The sequence below is a fragment of the Chionomys nivalis genome, chromosome 3 (genome assembly GCF_950005125.1).
Source record: "Chionomys nivalis chromosome 3, mChiNiv1.1, whole genome shotgun sequence".
Taxonomy (NCBI): Eukaryota; Metazoa; Chordata; class Mammalia; order Rodentia; family Cricetidae; genus Chionomys; species Chionomys nivalis.
This window is the reverse complement of record NC_080088.1, coordinates 2,330,291-2,350,530: the sequence shown is the minus strand read 5'-3', so window position 1 is coordinate 2,350,530 and position 20,240 is coordinate 2,330,291. Positions and strand designations below refer to the sequence as shown.

At 48.5% G+C, this 20,240-nt stretch overlaps 1 protein-coding gene and 1 non-coding gene across 3 annotated transcripts in view; one reads left to right on the top strand and one right to left on the bottom strand.

Moving 5' to 3' along the window:
* Window positions 1-2,941: 2,941 nt before the first annotated feature.
* Get1 (guided entry of tail-anchored proteins factor 1) overlaps window positions 2,942-20,240 on the top strand; it is a 44,369-nt gene continuing 27,070 nt past the window's right edge. The window contains exons 1-5 of one of the 2 annotated variants that reach the window (XM_057764331.1): window positions 2,942-3,105; window positions 9,088-9,253; window positions 11,169-11,236; window positions 13,372-13,486; window positions 15,531-19,680. In XM_057764331.1, coding sequence (XP_057620314.1) covers window positions 3,004-3,105; window positions 9,088-9,253; window positions 11,169-11,236; window positions 13,372-13,486; window positions 15,531-15,604 — 525 coding nt within the window. In that variant the 5' untranslated portion in view covers window positions 2,942-3,003 and the 3' untranslated portion in view covers window positions 15,605-19,680. Of the gene's footprint in view, window positions 3,106-9,087; window positions 9,254-11,168; window positions 11,237-13,371; window positions 13,487-15,530; window positions 19,681-20,240 lie in introns of those variants that run through there. The other variant, XM_057764332.1, reaches the window with a different exon arrangement.
* Window positions 4,777-4,849, bottom strand: Trnak-cuu (transfer RNA lysine (anticodon CUU)). Its single transcript has one exon. It is a non-coding gene; the product is annotated as a tRNA-Lys (tRNA).

The window sequence follows — 20,240 nt, the reverse complement described above, 5'->3', positions numbered from 1 at the left end:
CTCTCTCAGTCCTCTCTGTGTAGTAGCAGGCTGTGTTTCTGGGTACAGAGCTTTTCAAACAGGTCTGAAGCTCAGTTGATAGACTGCTTGCCTGGTGTGCATGGAATCCTGGGTTTGATCCTTTGCACCTTGGGGCTTTTTACCTTTCTTTCCTTCTGTATGCCCCACTTTTCCTGTTTCTTCTGTGTCTGCTGGCTGTGTCTGCTGGCTGGTGATGTTGGACTGCCTGGCCATAGGCATCTTCCTCTCCTCTCTCTATCTTTCCTTTTTTCTTCTCTGCAGCCTTGAATTTTTGGTCTTCTTCCACATCTTCCTGCCTGATTTAAAGGTTCCTAGCCTGGAAGATTATCTTTGGATCCAGTGTATTCATAAGGCTTCCAACAGTGAAAGAGGAAATTGGGAGGTGGGAATGTTGGCAGATTGAGAGCCCAAACAGAGTGCTGGGGTAGCCAATTCTGAAGACGGACGAGAGCCCAAACAGAGTGCTGGGGTAGCCAATTCTGAAGACGGACGAGAGCCATGAGGCCAGAGTGCTGGCCTCAAATGCTGGAAAAAGCTAGAAAATAGACTCCGCCTTAGGAATTTCAGAAGGAAGACTGTTTATTTTTAGCCTAGTGAGCCTTACTTCAGACTTCTAAACTCCAGGACTACAAGGTGACAGATTCATGCAAACTCAAGCCCTAAATGTGTGGCGATTTATTACAGTGTTAAGGGGAGCCCACTAGAGATGACTATTCAAACACAGTTTATAGTCAATTGAAAGACTTTATTCCAGTCGGCTAAGACTACACTTAGGTGTTTGTACCTAAATGTAGCACTGAGTGTCCAGAGCATGGGTTTTGAAAGGCAGAAATCATGTCCTAGCATCTCTTCTTGAAGGGGAGATTTGCACAAGCAGGCAGTTTAAGAGAAGATCTGTTAGCTGGGCCATCTTGACCTTGGGTTCCCAGAAGGTCATTTTGGGTAATTTTCCATGGGATTCTCATCAAGGAGTTTAAATTTTATTTAAACTTGAGATGGCCTCAGCAAGAATACAAGATGGAGGAACATCTGCACTGTCATGCCCTGTCACCCTAGCAGAATTAATAAATAAGCAAGATTCGTTAGGAGTTCTGCTTACCACAACCTGTACCGGATCTTTACTGACGCTTTCACACTTTCTTTATACAGATTAAAACTCCGTCTTCAACTGAGAATCCAGAGTGGAGCCCAGAACTAAGCTGAGCTGAATCGTTCAGACTGAGCTGCTCCCGAAGGCCAGGAAGAGCTTGTCCACCTTGGCAGCATGTATCCTGTTACAGGATACTCACCAGTAATTTTGTTAGCATCTTGCCTCGCCAGGGACAGAATGGTCCTCCTGGAGTGGTGTGACTGGTGGATAGGGTGGATGGATGTTGGAGAGGAAGACATCATTTCTCATGAGGCGGTTACTCTTTAGTCCATCTAAAGCTCCAGTGTGTTGGATTTGGCATCCTGTTGCAGCATTAGGTAGTCTAGCTGCAGGGGAAGCTTATGGAGAGGGAATCTACCTGTCAGCATTCATTCGACCACTACTGGTAGTGGGAAAGCCAAAGTTACATTTTAAATTTTAATTACTGTGCCTATCCACGAAACAAAAATGTCTCTGATCTGCAAGACCCTTGCCAAGGACAGAGCGTTCCTGAAATGCCAGAGGCTCTTGTTTATGGGAGAAAAGAAGATGCCTGTTTTCACTCCCCTACACAAATTTGTTTGAGCCAGCTCACTGGATATGCTGATCACATGTGGGAGGGAGGTTCACAGGCAGGAAGTACGTCAGGATGTATGCTTGCCCCTGATTGGATGTAGACTGGAAGTACATCAGGATGTATGCTTGCCCCTGGTTGGACCTAGTGGGAAATATTTCAGCTGCTGCAAACTTTGATTCTGGGACATCTTTTGGAAACCCAGAGATGAACCTGGCTAGAGCCCATCACCTTGTCAGTATTTAATTAAAGTTTGCTTCAAATTTGGCTTCAGATTGTGGTAGAGGTCTTATTCTAGATGGCGGGATTAACAGCAGATAACCATCCATGTTTCCTTGCACCTAACGTGTAGAACTAGTCCTCATTCCTATCAGTTCCTCATTCTCAGACTCTAACATCCAGAAAACACAGCCCATTATCTTTCATTTTATCACGTTATTCACCATATGTAAGTGAATCGGGTTCTTTTGTTATGAATATTCATTATTGTCTAATTTAGGCAATTTCATTAAAAGCTCACTGTAAAACCTCCTCCTCTTTTGATTAATAAACTTATTTTTAGAAATACAATTTTATACATTGTTTGTGTTTACTAGTGTTTAAAAAATTTAGACAAGTCATTTATCATGCGGCGGCTGATTAGAAAACAGTTTTTAGTTACTTGCTACGATGAAGCAGGTTTCTATGCATGCAAAGACTTATCCTGAAATAAATTTATTTAAGAATAAAGGTGAGTTGTCTGGCGGTGGTGGCAGAAGTCTTTAATCCCAGTACTTGGGAGGCAGAGGCAGGCGGATCTCTGTGAGTTCGAGGTCAGCCTGGGCCACAGAGCTAGTTTCAGGATAGCCAGGACTACACAGAGAAACCCTGGTTGGAAAACCAAAAATTAATAATAATAAATAAACATAAAGGTGACGTAATTCGGTAAGAACATAAATAATTGTTCTAGATACTACAGACACAGCGCAACCCAATCACGGTTTGCTAAAACTTGTATGGGCGCCACGTGGCTACGGTAGCCGGGAAGGCAAAAGGCGAAGAGGAGTCCTAAGTACCATCCCGCTGAGCCCCAGAGAGGGTAAATGAGCAGGCGCGAGCCGCGGCGGCCCGATTCCCATGGTGCTGCCGTAGTCGCTGAGTGCCGGCGCAGGCGCAGCTGACAGATCGGGCTCCCGGGAGCCGCCGTCGCGGAGCGGGGCGGCAGTGCGCAGGCGCAGACGGACGCGGCGGCGTGGTCCCCATGGCGCTGCAGTAGCGGTGCTGGTGCGTGGGAGCCGGGATGAGCGAGTCCGAGGCGGACCGCTGGGCGTGGCTGCTGGTGCTGAGCTTCGTGTTCGGGTGCAACGTGCTGCGGATCCTCCTGCCGTCGCTGTCCTCCTTTGTAAGTAGCAGCTGGGGGGTGGCGGATCCCGGGGCGCCGGGCCTTGCCCGTTGTGTGCTGCAAGGTTTCTACCTTCAGCGGCTCCTAGCTTCTAACAGGTCGCCAGGTTCCAATCAACTCCGCTTACTGCGCCCTGGAGGGTGGGGACTCCCGGAGCCACGCCTTCTGGCAGCAGGAAGCCTCAGATGGGACGCGCTGGTAACCCACTTCCACGCAGCAGCCTCAGGCATGCATCCTTACGGGTGCCGGGTCCCGGAGCGGCAGATCCCCGGCTGCAGAGGGCCCTTCCCCCGCCCCATACCCTTCTTGCTCAACTCGCGTTTCTTTTTGATTTTTATGTCTATGTGTGTTTTGTCTGCATGTATGTAAGTGCATCACACGTGTGCAGTGCCTTTGAGGCCAGAAGAGGGAGTTGGATCCCCTGGAACTGGAATCGCAGTTGTGGGTTCTGGGAACTGAACCCAATGTCCTCTGCAAGAGCAACTAGTACTTTTAACCACTGGGTTATCTCTCCAGCCCCCCAGTCTGTAGCTATTAAAGATTTATTTGTTGATTTTATGTGTGTGTTCAGAGTGTATGTATTTGTACCATGTGAATGCAGTTGCCTGTGGAGGCCAGAAGAGGTTGTCACACTCTCTGGAACTGAGTTACAGATGGTGTGTGCTGCCACATGGGTGCTGGGAACGCAGGTCCTCTGCGAGAGCAGCAAGTGTGCTTAACTGCTGAGCCATTCCCCCAGCCTTTACCTGTGGCCTTAGAAAACATTCTTTGTAATACACCTGAGAACAAGCACGTTTCCCTGAGTTTTGTGAGCTGGACTAGCAAATCAGTGGAGCCCGAAGAAGGATCAGAGGAACTCTTAACTTGTAGGTGTGTGACTGATGACTGGTTTGAGGTGGTGACTGTGGAAATTGACCGTGTCTGCAGGTTGGCGTGGAGAACACCTAGTTAGTGAGCCTACACATTTGGGATCACAGCAGCCGCCTGTGTGTGGGCGGCTGAGGGGAGAGACAGAAACTGGGTCTTCCTGCGGAAGCCTCTCTCCTTCGTCTCTGTAATCCATTTGTTTTGGTGGTTAGAGCGAGGGCCTTAAGTGTTGGGACAGCAACCCTTTGTGGGGTTCATTCCAGTTATTGTTGGGAGCCGTGAACCCCCAGATCCTGAATTTCTGGTAAACAACTTGTAATGCTTGCAGCTGCTCTGAGCATGAGACCCTCAGGAGTTCCTGATGGCAAGGGAGTGGTTTCTGGTGCATTTGGCTGTGGCGTGGCTATCAGTTAAGGATCCCTATATAAGCTGCCCCTGGACACAATAAAGGGGGTATTCCTGTTTCAAGGATGACCCGTGTCTCTGTGTGTCTCTGTGTGTCTTTCAATCTCCAACCCCTTGCCCGGCTCTGTTGCGGGAGGTCCTTCCGCTCCTCCAGCCAATAGCTGCCGAGATACCAGCTCATTGGGGCGTGGTCTCTTTCCCTTTAAAAAAAGCGGCTACTTCCCTCCTCTCTCTCTTTACTTCCTGTTCCGGCAACTAGACTTCTTCCTAATTGCGTGCGCAGAGGGCTGTTGTCTGGGACGGTGATCTGTAAGTTTATTCCCCTTTAAATAAATACCACCCTATTAATCACAATTCCAAACTGGTGTGGGATTGTTTATGACTTGCGCCTTCATCTGGCGCCCAACGTGGGGCTCGAACCCACGACCCTGGGATTAAGAGTCCCATGCTCTACCGACTGAGCTAGCTGGGCAGGAGCCGGGCAGGACAAAAAGCAGGCCCGCAGCTCCCACTACACGGCTCACAAAGTGTATGGTAGCACATAGAGCGCGGACAGGCATGGTGCGCTACGGGTTATGTGTGTTTTCATCCTGGTTCCTTATGTAGTTTTATTTCTCAATCTCATATGTGTGTGTGGGCATGTATATATGTGTGATTGGAGGACTGAGGTTGATATCCGGGATAGTCCTCGGTCAGTCTCGTTATTCACTGAGGCAGGGTCTCTGTCAAACCCAGAGCACACTGATAGGGTAGTCTGACTAGCTAGCTTGCTGTGGGGATTTGTCTCTGACTTCCAAGGTCGGAATTACAGAGGGGCATCTACTATATCCACCTTTTAGGTGGCTTCCTCATGCGTGTAAGGCAAGAGCTTTAACCACTGGGCCACCCCCCTGCCTTTGTGTGGCTCCTTCTCTTCCATCCCGTGTCTCGTGCTGTTTCATCACAGCGGAGCTAAGGAAACAGAGCTCAGTTGCTCAGGGAGGCCGTGTGTTGCTGTCCTCAGTGAATTTGTCATGAGTTTCCAGTTGCAGGCAGATAGGGAAGAGATGCAGGTCCTGACGTCATCTCAAGTCCTCAAGTATAACTTTACAAGACTCGTCAGAAAGGATTGCCACTTTAGGTGTCCATGCCTGAGTGTTTACCTGGGTGCATAGGGCATCGGTGCTGGGAGGAGGCACCTGGACCTGACCTGGGCTGTCCCGCATGCTGTGTGGCCTCTGCCTTGAATCCATGAGTCAAACCCTTTGGGAGTGACACCCGGGATAGTTGCTGGGTGCAGAAAGATAATATATGATTTAATACCGTAGTGGAGAACAGCCCATCTGAATTGGTGTTCAGAACAGGGGAGAGCACGGAGAGAGCCCATTTGTTTGGTTGCTGGGTTTCCAGGGAGGGAGCTATTGGGAACACCCTGATATGAGGCCAGCATACTGCGCCCCACAATGGTTAGAGTACCTCTACCCCCTGCCTCTGATTTGAATGACCAAGTGTAACAAATTGATGATGACAAGATGGTTGAGTTGAGAACATAGCACCGAGCTTAGGTGTTCAGAATGTAGCCTCCCTCACTGCGATTCTGAGCGGTAACTTTGCTCACGGTCTTCTGGGCATCAGTGCAGTGAGGAGGGTGAGCACCCTTAGTGCTGCAGGGTGACTGCTGGGGTGGGGTTGCTGCCTGTGCATGAGACTGTCTAATTCATAAAGTAGGGGTTCCAGCGTTGTCTTAAGGGGACACAGGACACTCCGTGCACATGCATGGGAGGCACACTGCTCCGGTGCCCCCGAACTCACATGTACAGATTGGATAGGCTCTCTGGGATGCTTCCCAGGCCTGACATGGCAGACACAGGGCGAGTTCTGATGTTCAAGTGCCTAAGGGACTGCCCTGGCAGAAGTGGAGTGCAGCCCTGAGAGTTGCAGTGTGCAGGTGCCCGTGTGGACTTCCTGACAGACCCTGCTTTCCTGGCAGGAGCACGCCACACGCATGCCTCTGGGGCCCGGCTGGTGTTCACAACCCTTCAGTTCTGCTCCAAGCCTGGGCCAGCTCCTTCCATGACCTGTCTGGAGCATTTTCCTTAGGTATTCCATTTCTACGGACCAGCCTATTAGCAAGGTCAATGTTTGGGAGTTTTGGATTGATTGATGATTGATTGATTGATTGATTGAGACAGGGTTTCTCTGTGTAGCCCTGGCTGTCCTGGAAATCACTCTCTAGAGGAGGCTGGTCTCGAACTCAGGGATCTGCCTGCCTCTGCCAACCAAGTGCACAGTTTAAAGGCATGCACCACCATGACTGGTTGGGACAGGATTTTGTGGCTTCTAAGTATTAGGATGACATAGTAATCTAACAGGATCTACTTCTAGAGCCTTGACTGAGGTGTGTTCCTGGGGTGATGGGTGGAGTGTTTGGCTGACAGGGCCCTTGAGGGGGCACGAGTGGGGAACCAGCATTCCAGGAGGAGATTGGTCCAGCCCAAGGAGTTGCTGTAGATGATCTGGTACTAGTTGAGGACAGCAGACCTCTGGACTTTCTGTCTTTGGGTCGTGGCTCGTTCGTGAGATGAGACGGGTGTTGGAGACACACCCATGCTGGTGACCTGGGTTGGCCCTTTTTGTGCTTGCCTGTGGAATTCCAGGAGGGAGGAGCCGGGCTGTTTAATTCCTGCCACCAGCTTTCAGACCTGTCTGGCCCTTGGGTTGTCAGTGGTAGAATCGGGGTTTGGCCCTTCCCTGAGTAACTCCAAGTCAATTGCCCGTAGGGTGGGAAGGAAGGCTAGCATCTGTCCTTCATTTCTCTGGATGTCTCTACCACCTGGGTCATCTCGATAGAAATTTCACAAACTTAGTGCCTCGGTTCTGTCTCCAGGGCATTTGTGAGTCTGGATCCCTAGCGATGGGGCAGTGGGCTTGCACCCCCAGCCCAGCTTCCCTAGCGATGGGGCTGTGGGCGTGCACCCCCAGCCCAGCTTCCGTAGCGATGGGGCAGTGGCCGTGCACCCCCAGCCCAGCTTCTGTAGCAATGGGGCAGTGGGCGTGCACCCCCAGCCCAGCTTCTGTAGCGATGGGGCTGTGGGCTTGCTCCTGTTTCCTGTTTAAGCAGCCTTCATAGAGCCCCTGATTTTGAATGGGAGCTCTGTGACTACCATTAAATGGTGTATGGGGGCTGGAGAGATGACTCAGCGGTTAAGAGCATTGACTACTCTTCCAGAATTGAACCTGGGTTCAGTTCCTGCCAACCACATGGCCGCTCACAACTGTCTGTAATTCTAGTTCCAGGGAACCTGACACCCATAGCAAAACAACAATGCACATAAAATAAAAATAAATAGAAAGAAATGGCAAAAAATGGTGTATGACCTTTAAAATTATTTATGTGCGTATGGGTGTTTGGCCTGCATGTATGATGTATGTCTGTATATCACCTGCATGCTTGGTGCCCATGGATTCAGAAGAGGGGATTGGGTACCCTAGAACTGGAGTCACAAATGGTTGTGAGCCACCATATGGGTGCTGCAAACTCAGCCCTGATCCTCTATTTGAAAAAACAAAAAAGTGCTCTTAACCCCTGAGTACTCTGCATTCTGCCTCGGTGACTTTTAGGGACTTTGGTCCATTCCTGTTTGTGTCTCCAGGGTGGACCAGGCCGGACTAACGCTCCATTTGAGCGGTGGATCGTGGGTAGCAAAGAGAGGCTGTTTTGCATACCTTTTCCGTGTACCAGCCTCGGACATGACCCAGTAGTGAGCTCAGTGTACAGGGCTCTGCTGTGCACCTGGACTGTGTGTGCGCACTGGAGTGAAGGGTTTGCTTCTGGCTGTAACTGCAGTTGTCCTATTGTGTGACAAGCAGAGGATGACACTTGCTGTGGGCCAGGTACACTTCAGATATTTCTGCTTTTCATCTTTAAAAAACAGCTATTCTTAAAAAGTTTGGGCTGGGCGGTGGTGGCGCACGCCTTTAATCCCAGCACTTGGGAGGCAGAGGCAGGCGGATCTCTGTGAGTTCGAGACCAGCCTGGTCTCCAAAACCACAGAGAAACCCTGTCTCAAAAAACAAAAAACAAACAAACAAAAAAGTTTGGACAAAATGTCACATGCAGGAGTTAGTCATACAGTTTAAAAAGAAGTTGTGTCCCCGTTGTCCCCCGCTCCGCCCCGTCCCTCCGAACCCTTGAAAGTAAGCTTACAGCCCTTTGGTGAGTGAGCAGTTTTTGGCTGTAGGGCCAGTGACAAATGTGTCAAAGGCCTGCTTCAGTTTCTCATTAGATGAGGTTCTTTCCACCGTGACTGTGTTTGTGGTGATCACTGATGTCTCCAGCCTGGGGGGGGGGGAGCTTCTGACTCTGGCAGGGGCTCTGCAGAGCCGCTGCTGTGTTTGGAGGGTTCCTGACAGTGTGCTGTTACTGCATCTGACATCCACTGGTATACACAGCGATTCCATTTGATGATGGGGCTGGTCTGACCTTTCTGCTCTGCACCATCCCTGACAAGCTCTGATAGTTGGTGGGCGCCACCTGGTGGCCGCTGCTGTCCTGCTCTGCTTTGGCTGCAGGGGCTATTTCTGTTTCACACGACTCCCCAGTGTCTTCCTGCAGCCCCTAAACCGTGCAGTTGCTGGGCCTGTTCGAAGGCCAGTCCTGGATTGGCTGGGTCTCGGGAACCCACTCTTCTCTATGTGGAAGGACACTGATGCTGGCCTCCTCCCTGCCAGGTGTCCAGGGTGCTGCAGAAGGATGCAGAACAGGAGTCGCAGATGAGGGCGGAGATCCAGGACATGAAGCAGGAGCTGTCCACTGTCAACATGATGGACGAATTTGCCAGATATGCCAGGCTGGAAAGAAAGATCAACAAAATGACGGACAAGCTCAAAACTCACGGTACTCATCTTACAGTCACTTGTAACCTGGCAGGTGTTATGAGGGCCGATCGGGGAGGGCCTTGGTGGATGGATTTGAGGTGTATGTGTCCTAGAGGGCCTACGGTGATGCGACCTGTTAGCTGTATGCAGGATCTCCCACAGTTACTTCTTCCTATTCGCTGGTAAACATTTGCTTTCTAGATATAGAAATCATCGTAGATTTTTCTTCATCCTCTGTAGATTTTCATTTCCAGGTTTGATGCTTTGCTGAGGAAAGTCCAGATAAAGATCACGCAGTTGTTGACGGAGGTTTCTGTCCTGCCTGGTCCTGCCTGGTCGCACAACCGCTCAGTCCCAAAGAAACACACAGAGGCCTACATTAATCATAAACTGGTTGGCCTGTTAGGTCAGGCCTACTTTCTTTCTTTCTTTCTTTCCTTTCTTTCTTTCTTTCTTTCTTTCTTTCTTTCTTTCTTTCTTTCTTTCTTTCTTTCTTTCTTTCTCCTGATGTAATGAAAATAAAAAGAGAAAGACAGAGCTACAACAGATCAAAGACCTCAGGAATGCACATCTCACTGACACTGCGTTGCACTAATCGGTGGCTGCACTTTCCACAAACTCTAACTCTGACAGTCCTGAACAAGAAGGGCTCCTGTTTAAGCTGCTGTAACTTTTCTGACTGGATCATCGCTCCTTCTGTGGCAGATTTCTACAGTTCCTCTAATGCATTTAGGACGACTGTCTCAAAGTAACCTGCAGCTTTCCTGACAACTCCTCGCTCTCTTCTGCTAAGAACTGAAGCCCTTTTCTGCTGTTTCCATATCCACCACTTCCACCACCATAGGGACTGCCAGCTCAGGCTTTCTTATTAACTAAACCTTACATCCTACATTAACCCATAATTCTTGTCTGTGTCAGCCACGTGGCTTGGTGCCTTTATCAGTGAGGCATTCTCAACTTGCTTCCTCTGAGTCTGGGTGATGACTACAGACTCAGCCTTTCCTCTTCCCAGAATTATTCTGTTCTGATCACCCCGACTATACTTCCTGCCTGGCTACTGGCCAGTCAGCATTTTATTAAATCAGTACAAGTGACAAATCTTTACAGGGTACAAGACCATTGTCCCACAGCACACAGTGGGTCCTCAGGGTACTTTGTCTCACTCTCAGGAGCATGCCCACAGTGTATAGATGTCAGGGAGCAGCTCTTGTGCCAAGGGTGGTGCACACTTGAGTCCCAGCGCTCTGAGGCAGAGTCAGGTAGGTCTCTTTGAATTCAAGGCCAGCCTGGTCTACATGGTGAGTTTCAAGCTAGTCAGGGCTCCACAGTAACACACACACACACACACACACACACACACACACACACACACACTTGTCTTTCTTGTCTCTGTCTCACACACACACCTTTGTCTTTCTCGTCTCTCTCTCTCTCTCTCTCTCTCTCTCACCTTTGTCTTTCTCTCTTGTCTCTCTCTCACACACACTCTTTCTCGTCTCTCTCTCACATACACACGCATGTGCATACACACGTGTCTCTAGAGACCGCGTAAGGTGGAGTAGGTTGCACACTGTGGAGCACACAGGGGGCTATGCAGGCCTGGGGGAGCTGAACTCCTGCTGGAGATTCAGAGATAGTGCAGGTTAGAGAATGGAGATGATGTTTAGTTCTGTTGGTTGGCGGCAAGCGCGTCCGGAAGAGTGCAGGGATTCCAGGATGCGGTCTGAGATAGCATAACAATACCACCTTTCAGATTTTCTGAGTTAGTATACGAGCTGAGGAGTTTCATCATGGCTGTTTGAGATTTCTAAGTATATTGGTTATTTTATTTATAATTAGAAGGTGTTTTGTAAGGGAAAATGACATTTCTGTGTATTTGGGTATTTTCTCAACTTTGCAGGATTAGTTCATGTTTCACCTCTTTTCCTTTTCAGTGAAAGCACGGACAGCTCAGTTGGCCAAGATCAAGTGGTTTATAAGCGTCGCCTTTTACATACTGCAGGTAAGTGCGCGGTGCCGGCCGGGCTCTGGACAGCTGTTTGTTTCCTCCGTCTGCTTGTGTATGTGCGTGTGTCTAAGTGTTTTTCCTCGTGCTCATGCACATGTGTGTGATGTGCACGGAGGCCGGAGGTGGATGCCAGGTGTCTTCCTTGACTGTACTATTCTCCATCTTACAGAGTGAGGCGGATTCTCTCACTCTTCATCTCATGAGCTCTGAAATGTAGACGGGATGCTTTGCTCTCCTGCATCTGTGTGGGCGCTGGGGATCGAAATTGCACGGCAAGCTCTTTAGCCGCTGAGCCATTTGTGAATTTCTGAGAATGAAATAACAGCATCTGTTGGAGACCCAGGTCCTTAGAGCTGGTTTACCTTGCCCTGTCCTAGAAGCCCCTTGCTCCCTGTTTCTTTTCTTTTTTAGATTTATTCATTTTTTATGAGTATGAGTGTTTTTCCCACATCTGTGTGTGTACACCGTGTGTGTGCCTGGTGTCCTTGGAGGTCAGAAGAGGGTATCAGATCTCCTGGGACTGGACTTAGAGACAGTTGTAAGCCACCACGTGGGTACTGGGAATTGAACCTGGGTCCTCTGGAAGAGCGGGCAGTGCTCTTAAATGCTGAGCCATCGCTAGCCCACCAACCGGTTTTTCTCCTTCCTTGGCCCCTGGCGTTCTTACCTTCTGGGGGATTGGCGGTGCTGCTGATGCATGGCTGTGACTGGCCGGCATGCGGGCGACCTGGGATTTAGTGCTGCGTGTGGGCCTTTCCTGAGCTACAACACCCATGCCAGCTCCTCTAGAGACGAAGCTTGGAGAAAGGCTGAAGAGACGTGGCTCGAGATACTTATTTGACAAGCTTGTGCTTCATGGAGGGCCAGGCCTCTGGCAGGCACCCTCTTCAGTCTGCTCGTTTGAGCAGAGAGTTTGGGGCAACAGAAGCTGCTTCTGGGAAAGGACAAGAAATGAAACATTAATTTTCACCAGCTTGAAACTGATGGGGGTGCCAAAGGGAGCACCTCTACTGTGTAGGGAGGACTGTGCTTATTAGGATCTTGGAGTCACGAGTGCTTTTACATTTGGCATGTAGTTCAGCTACTCAGGATAGACATTGTGGGTGGACTCAGCTAATTTAAATAGTGACTATATGACTTCTGTGTTAAAGGATAAAATGCCAGTTCCTACGAGGAGGCTCACCCACCTGTCACCAGTATATGACATTTTCTCTCAAGTCCTGAGTGTGTGTGTGTGTGTACTGCAAGGACTGACGGGTGTGTGTGTACTGCAAGGACTGACGGGTGTGTGTGTGTGTGTGTGTGTGTACTGCAAGGACTGACGGGTGTGTGTGTGTGTGTGTGTACTGCAAGGACTGACGGGTGTGTGTGTGTGTGTGTACTGCAAGGACTGACGTGTGTGTGTGTGTACTGCAAGGACTGACGGGTGTGTGTGTGTGTGTGTACTGCAAGGACTGACGGGTGTGTGTGTGTGTGTGTGTACTGCAAGGACTGACGGGTGTGTGTGTGTGTGTACTGCAAGGACTGACGGGTGTGTGTGTGTGTGTGTACTGCAAGGACTGATGTGTGTGTGTGTGTGTGTGTACTGCAAGGACTGACGTGTGTGTGTGTGTGTGTACTGCAAGGACTGACGTGTGTGTGTGTGTGTACTGCAAGGACTGACGGGTGTGTGTGTGTGTGTGTGTACTGCAAGGACTGACGGGTGTGTGTGTGTGTGTGTGTACTGCAAGGACTGACGTGTGTGTGTGTCTGTGTGTGTACTGCAAGGACTGACGGGTGTGTGTGTGTGTACTGCAAGGACTGACGGGTGTGTGTGTGTACTGCAAGGACTGACGGGTGTGTGTGTGTGTGTGTGTACTGCAAGGACTGACGGGTGTGTGTGTGTGTGTGTACTGCAAAGACTGACGTGTGTGTGTGTGTGTGTACTGCAAGGACTGACGGGTGTGTGTGTGTGTGTGTGTACTGCAAGGACTGACGGGTGTGTGTGTGTGTGTGTACTGCAAGGACTGACGGGTGTGTGTGTGTGTGTGTACTGCAAGGACTGGTGTGTGTGTGTGTGTGTGTGTGTGTGTGTGTACTGCAAGGACTGACGGGTGTGAGGCCTCTCTACCCATGACTTCTTCCTCCAGGCAGCGTTGATGATCTCGCTCATCTGGAAGTATTACTCCGTCCCTGTGGCCGTGGTGCCCAGCAAGTGGATCACCCCGCTAGACCGCCTGGTGGCCTTTCCTACTCGAGTGGCAGGTAGGCAGTAGAGGTGTGTGGTGGGAGATCAGGCCACCCGCCTTTGTCCTCATTGTCCCCTTCGCAAGCCGCCCTTCCTGCCTCAGCCGCATGGGTCTAGAGAAGCTGCCTGCAGGTCACTCTGAATGCTCAGGAGCAGAGTTACAGCCCAGGCTCTCAGAGGTCACTGCCTCCCCCCTGTGGCTGCCACACTGAGCAGCTTGCTGCTGTTGGCTCTCGCTTCTGGATGTTAAAGGTCGTTTGTGTCACTGAAGAATGAGCAGACACACAGGAATAAGTTTTTGGGTTGGAGGAGTGGCCCCAGTTGGCCTGGAGCTCTGCTGCAGACCAGGCTGGCCTCGAGCTCACAGAGTTTTGTTTGCTTCCACCTCCCCAGTGCTTCTGGGATTAGAGGTGTGCTCCTCCATGCCCTGGCAACATGGAAACAATTTTTTAAAAATAATGCCAGTTAAAAAAAAAAAGCCAGGTGGTGGTGCACGCCTTTAATCCCAGCACTTGGGAGGCAGAGGTAGGCAGATCTCTGAGTTCAAGGCCAGCCTGGTCTACAGAGTGAGTTCCAGGACAGCCAGGGTTGTTACACACAAAAAACCCCTGTCTTGAAAAACCAAAAACCAAAACAAAGCCCCCCCCCCCAAAAAAAAAAACATGCCAGTTTCCTTGTGTAAACTTTTAGTCTGCCTGGCACTCAGTTAACAGGCATGAGGAACTCTGTGAGTTCAAGGCCTGCTTGGTCTACACAGGGAGTTTCAGACCAGGTAGGGCTACTTAGAAAAATGGGGGTAAAAAAGTTCCTGCCAGTTACAGATAAGCCGAGCTGTGGTCTGTGTCTTCCAGTGTGTCTTTGCCGTCTGTCTTAAGATGGTCGAGGCCACCTGGCTTAACTCACTCTGTATCCTTTTCACTTTCTTGTGTGTCTCGTATGTTCAGTCTGCTATAATAAAATACAGTGGGTACTTATAGTCTGAGTTTCCCTGTCCTGACTGCTGGCCCCAGAATAAACACACCGAGTCTTAATATTCCTTATAAATGCTCAGTCGATAGGTCAGGCTTGTTACCAACCAGCTCTTTTTTTTTTTTTTTTCGGTTTTTCGAGTCAGGGTTTCTCTGCAACCAGCTCTTTTCTGTTAATCTGTGTGCCGCCTCGAGGCTTATGGCTTTTACCTCTTGCCCCCTTTGTGTGTCCCACTCGTTCTGTGTCTGGCTAGTGACCCTCTGACTCTGCCTTCCTCATCCCAGTATCCTTAGTTTGGTTGTCCTGCCTTTACTTTCTGCCTGGCTGCCATTGTTAACAACGGTAGCAATATATATTTCCCAGTGTGTAAAGATTTTTCCACAGCAGGTAACATACAGATCTGCTTCCTGATGGCTGGAGTCCGTGGTGAAGGTGCCATAGATTGGTGTCATTAGGACCCATTTTGTGTCTCAGAAATGGCCCCTGTCAAGGGTCCTTGGATAGGAGGAGGAGACTGTAGGCTGTGCTGTGTAAGCTTCTTCCTAAGGCGACCCCACAACCCTGCCTAATACTGTCCCCAGGGTAGGACTGACACATATGAATTAGGGGGCAGACATTGCAGGGCATAGCACTCTGTCAGGAAATTTCTTTGCCAAAGACATAACTTTGTGTACAATGCTTTTTTGCTGTTGTTGATTTTTTAAAGACAGGGTTTCTCTGTGTAGCCCTGGCTGTCTTGGAACTTGCTCTGTAGACTAGATGGCTCTAACTGAGAGATTCACCTGCCTCTGCCTCCCAGCTGCTGGGATTAAAGGTGTGCGCCACCATCCCCTCCCCCAGCTTTTTAATACTTTTTTGAGAAGTGTAAAATAGTGGTCAGGGTGTTGTTGTAGCCTGTTGATATACCCAGGGACATTTCTGGCAGGAAAGGGACATAAGACAGTGCCCATTGTTCAGCTTGGTACACAGTGTATCTGTCTGTGACCTGTAGTCTGATGCGCTCCCTCTCTTACCCATCAACACTTGGAATTGGCATCTTCCTCCTGTAGGTGTTGCCACTGTATCCTCTGACACGAGTTTCTTTCTTTTTAGGTGGAATTGGAATCACCTGTTGGATTTTAGTCTGTAACAAAGTTGTGGCTATTGTACTCCACCCTTTCAGCTGAGCGGAGGATGTGCGGCTACAGAACTTTACCAGGAGGATTTAGACGACCACACAGAAGCCCACAGGCTCTTGTTTTTGTGTTTTGGAATATGTTTTTGTCTGTCACCCGGGAGTCTTGTTCAAGTCAGGATTTTCTACAGTTGTCTTTGAGCCGGAAAAAGACCGGTGTGACAGTTAGTGTGCTGTTGACGCGGTTCTGGGCCCGCTGGGCTGTGAATTCAAGTGTCATTTGCATGCTGGGGCTCGCTCTGCATGGTTGGTTTTGTTGCCAGCTGCAAAGACTTTCCTAACAACTCCATAGTGCCATTTTTTTTTTTTTTGCACCACAAACAAAAACACTTTAGTGTTCTAGAAGACATGGAAATGATGTTCATTTCAGTAGTTTCTGCAGACACGACCTATGACCCTGGGAGGGTGAGATCAGTCTGTGGGCACAGGTGTTGTTGCCGAGGTCCCTCCCCAGGGCACCTGCAGGTTGTGCTCTGCCCTCACACGATGCCACTGCATCTGGGTCCCGACACAACATACATCGTGCAAGGGAGAGCCAAGTCCACAGCTGTCTTCTCTCTGGCTTCACACTTGAGGTGTTGCCTTTAGTCCTGAACATTTGGGATCCCTTGGAATAGACTCACAGTTGAGGGAGGGTGTCAGGGTCGTGCACCGCCCCTCGGCCGCTCTGATTCTGTACACGCTGGCCACGCAGAGTGATGACTTCATGTCAGTTTGAAGAAATTCCTCATTTCTCACAGCAGACTGTGTGGGAGATGACAAATCAGAATGTTTCTGTGTTAATGTGCATTCAGCCTTGTGTGATATTGGCAGCTGGCAAACTGTTCCGTGTGCGCTCTGCTCCGTGGACATATTCTATCTGAATGTCTTCCCAGGTGCATCTTATGCAATGCTCTCAGACCGAACCCCAGATCACCCCAGACCTTCTCTGGATGATACATAGAAATCTTTTTGAAAATTTGTCTAGTTGTCAGAGTTCTGCATTTTGAGTTTTTTTTGAGCAAGATCTAGGTAAAAATTTTCTAACTACACCTTACAAACATCTCAAAAGAAAGTTTATGGCAGTTGCCCAAATATTACATCTAAGTCCTGTTTTTCTGATTTTAAATTAGTTTCTTATATTTCTTATTTTTATTACATTGTGTATGTCCCACAGTGTGTCTTTGGGAGTCAGAGTTCAGCTTTCAGGAGGTTGTTATTTTAGTTAATTTTAAAGACTTTTTCAGATTGTTCAGTGAATCAATAAATTATTATGAAAAAATTTCTTAAATTCTTAATGACTGGAACTATTGCTGGACCTCACAGCTAAAGTGCCTACACTTTGAGATCCCATAAGACTTCAGGCTGTGTTGTACTCAGCTTGTTTAACCGGCTTTGATACAGCAGCGGAACCACAGCTTTAATTGTGCTGAATTTCCCGTGTAATTGGCTCTAACGAGCCAAGAGTGCACAGTTGTAATCCACAGTCTATCTGTGCATCTGGTGCTCTGTTAACACATTTTTAAAGTGGCAAGGAAAATATTTAACGGCCAACTTCAAAACCACACACACAAAAGATTAAGTTATAACATACAATAATAATGTACCTTGTGGAAGTTTTCTGCTCCTCGCTCTTTGATTTCAAGGTCAGTCGCTCTCCTCTTTGCTCCCTTTTCTGTATTTCTTTTCCAGACAAACTGCAGTTTTTTCAAACTTGTTTTTTAGCTTTTCAGCTGGCTAGAAGCTCTCTTTAATTTGATTAGTTCTTCATATCCTCTTCTCAGCCCAAAAGTTTCTTCTTCCTCCTCCTCTCCCCTTCCTTGTCCCAGTGCTCAAATCCGTTTCTCCATTTCCAGTTTATGCTTCCGTTCCTCCTCTGTTCATCGTCTTTCTTCTTCCATTTTTTGTTTTAATAATTCTTCAAAATTAATTTCCAGTTTTCCAGGCATCAGAGATTCTTGAGAAACTGTTTTATGTAATCATCTAATACTGTGCTTCTCCTTGCTTCCCAAATGCCTTCCTCTCTTCCTCTGTCCTCCGGGCCTCCTCCTCGGCTTTTCTCTCCTCACCTTCTCTCCTTTGCCTTTCTTTTTCTTCAAACCTGAGCTTGAGTTTTCCAGGGCGGTACTCTGTAAAAACTTTTGCTGTATCTTGGTTTTCATCCTCATCCTCCTCATTTACCTGCTCAGCTCTTTTTGCTAATTCACGCTGTATTTTCCTCTTTTCCAGCAGATCCTGTCTTTCCTCTTTGTTCTCTTTCTTTGCTTTTCCTGTCTGAGTCTTTCCATTCCATCAGATTTACCTTTAACCGTCCCTGCTAACTTTGGGACATGAGTCTTTTCTACTGTAGCAGAAATCTCTGTCATCAGAAGCAAGAATTTCTTTAATCTCTGCCTTTTGCAAAACGTCATTCACGTTTGCTCTATGTGGTTTGGGGCAGAAGCTTTGTATATTTTTGTATTCAGTAGATGAGGCTCTAAGCATCAGACAGAATGAGGTTGCATGACCACATTCCTCTAAATTCGTCCTTTTGTTTCCTGTAATTTGACTCTTAAGGATGAACACACTTTGAGTGTGATACCATCACTAAAGAAAGTCAGAGCGGGAGCTCAAGCTGGCCAGGTACACACTGTCCAGTGGTGCCATTTTTAATTTTAGAAAAAAACCCAGAAAAACCCACACACATTTTTTTTAAAGAAAAAAATACCACTACAAGAATTCTGCTTTTTATTTCTTGAAGTTCACCTGAAAATGACACTAGTGGATGTTGCTTGTGCTTGTCCTCCTCTTTGACATGTCATTGTTGGACCAGGTTCAGCGTAAAACCGCGTGAAAAGCATCGCCATGTATCTGAGCCTGCTAACTTTTCGTAGTGGTTCCCGTGTGTGTTCACGAGACCATGTTATGTGTTTATTTAAAGCATTTCAAATGAAGTATGTCTTTAAAGTGGAACAGTGAAGCAAGCTGGGGTCTGATCAGTTCATTTGAACTGAGATTCATTTGGCTCATGAAGTTACAAGACAGAGTTCTGCCAAGTCTCAGTGTTTATCTTTTGTTTTTTTGAGACATAGTCTCTCAATGTAGTCCTGGCTGTTCTGGAACTCTCTCCTTAGGCCAGGCTGGCCTTGAACCCACAGAGGTCCACCAGCCTCTGTCTCCCAAATACTGGGATTAAAGGCGTTTGCTGCTTCACCTGGCTCCAAGTCTGTTTTTGAAGCACTTTTCCTAGTAATAGTATTGGCCAGTGCTGATAGCCTAGACTCTGGGGAGCCATAGCACAGAAAAGCTACAAGCTAGCACCATCACATATCTCTGCACGGCTCTGGCTGTCCTGGAACTCACTATGTAGACCAGGCTCACCTGGAACTTACAGGGATTCACTTGTCTCTGTCTCCTAGCTGCTGGGATTAAAGGCACAGCACTGGGTTTTGAAGGATCATATTTATATTATGTTTCCTAGCGATCTCATAAACAGCTTGTTCTTCTGGCTGACTGTACTGTGAGTAGGGCGAGTGTCAGATGGAGCACCGCCCGAGCAGCAGACGCTGCAGACTGTACCAGGGTGACTAGGCTGGGTGTATAAAGGGCACAAGCGGTGTGCAGCAGTAGGCATTGCCAACATTGGCCTGCCCATCCACTCCGGCATCCCCACCGCTCAGTCAAGGATCTGAGGAGGTTGGAACGGCACTGGAAGCTGCAGAATCTGGGCTTGCTTCAGGAGCTCGGCACTCGGGGTGGGGGAGGGTATGCTTGCACCTGGTCCTTTTGTAGTGAGCTGTGATCTGGAATGGTGCTTATGCCATCCAGACCTGGGCCTCTCAAGGGATGTGTGATGTCAGCTGACTGCAGGAAAACAGTGACAAAGGGTTAGTTTGTTCCCAGATGTTAGTGCCCCACACGCATAATGTAAGACTGCTCGTGTCCTGATGTATATAATGTGTGTAAGACTGCTCGTGTCCCCGTGTGTATAATGTAAGACTGTTCATGTCCCCGTGTATAATGTGTGTAAGGCTGACTGGGGGATATCACTTTGTCTCTCCCCCCAGAATTGTATTTGTTTAAAAATGGGTAATAAACATTGAATTAACCAGGGAAAGGTGCAGCAGAAAGTGTCTCTGTCCCTCTGCCCTGTCAGTTTTCCACGCTTCACTGCTACCTGCTTCCTAGGGTTCTCCAAGATGGTCAGTGTTTATGAATGTTGCTGTGCATGCACTTAAAAACAATGAAAGGAAAAAACCTGAAAAACCAAAATTAATTTTTTTTTAATTTTAATTTTTTTGAGGCAGGGTCTTCCTGTGCAGCCCTGGCTGGCCTGGAACCCACCATGAAAACCAGGCTGGCCCAGACTCAGAGCACCCTCTGCCTCCTGAGTGTTGAGATGTGGGTGAGAGCAGCCACAGGCGGAGCAGCATCACCCCTCAGCAGGCACTGAGCCATCGGTGCTAATATACACTAGTGTATAAACATCTGGAGACAGTGTGGCCAATTCCAGATATGGAACTGTTGCTCCTATAGCTAAAGGCGAGTTACACAGTGTCGGCTGGGATCCAGACCCTTTATAGCTCCAACAAAAGCTCTTAGACCTGAGCAGCTAGCTCGAGCGTACAGTTGTTTTAGGACAAGTTTAAGAGAAGAGATCAGTATGTAAC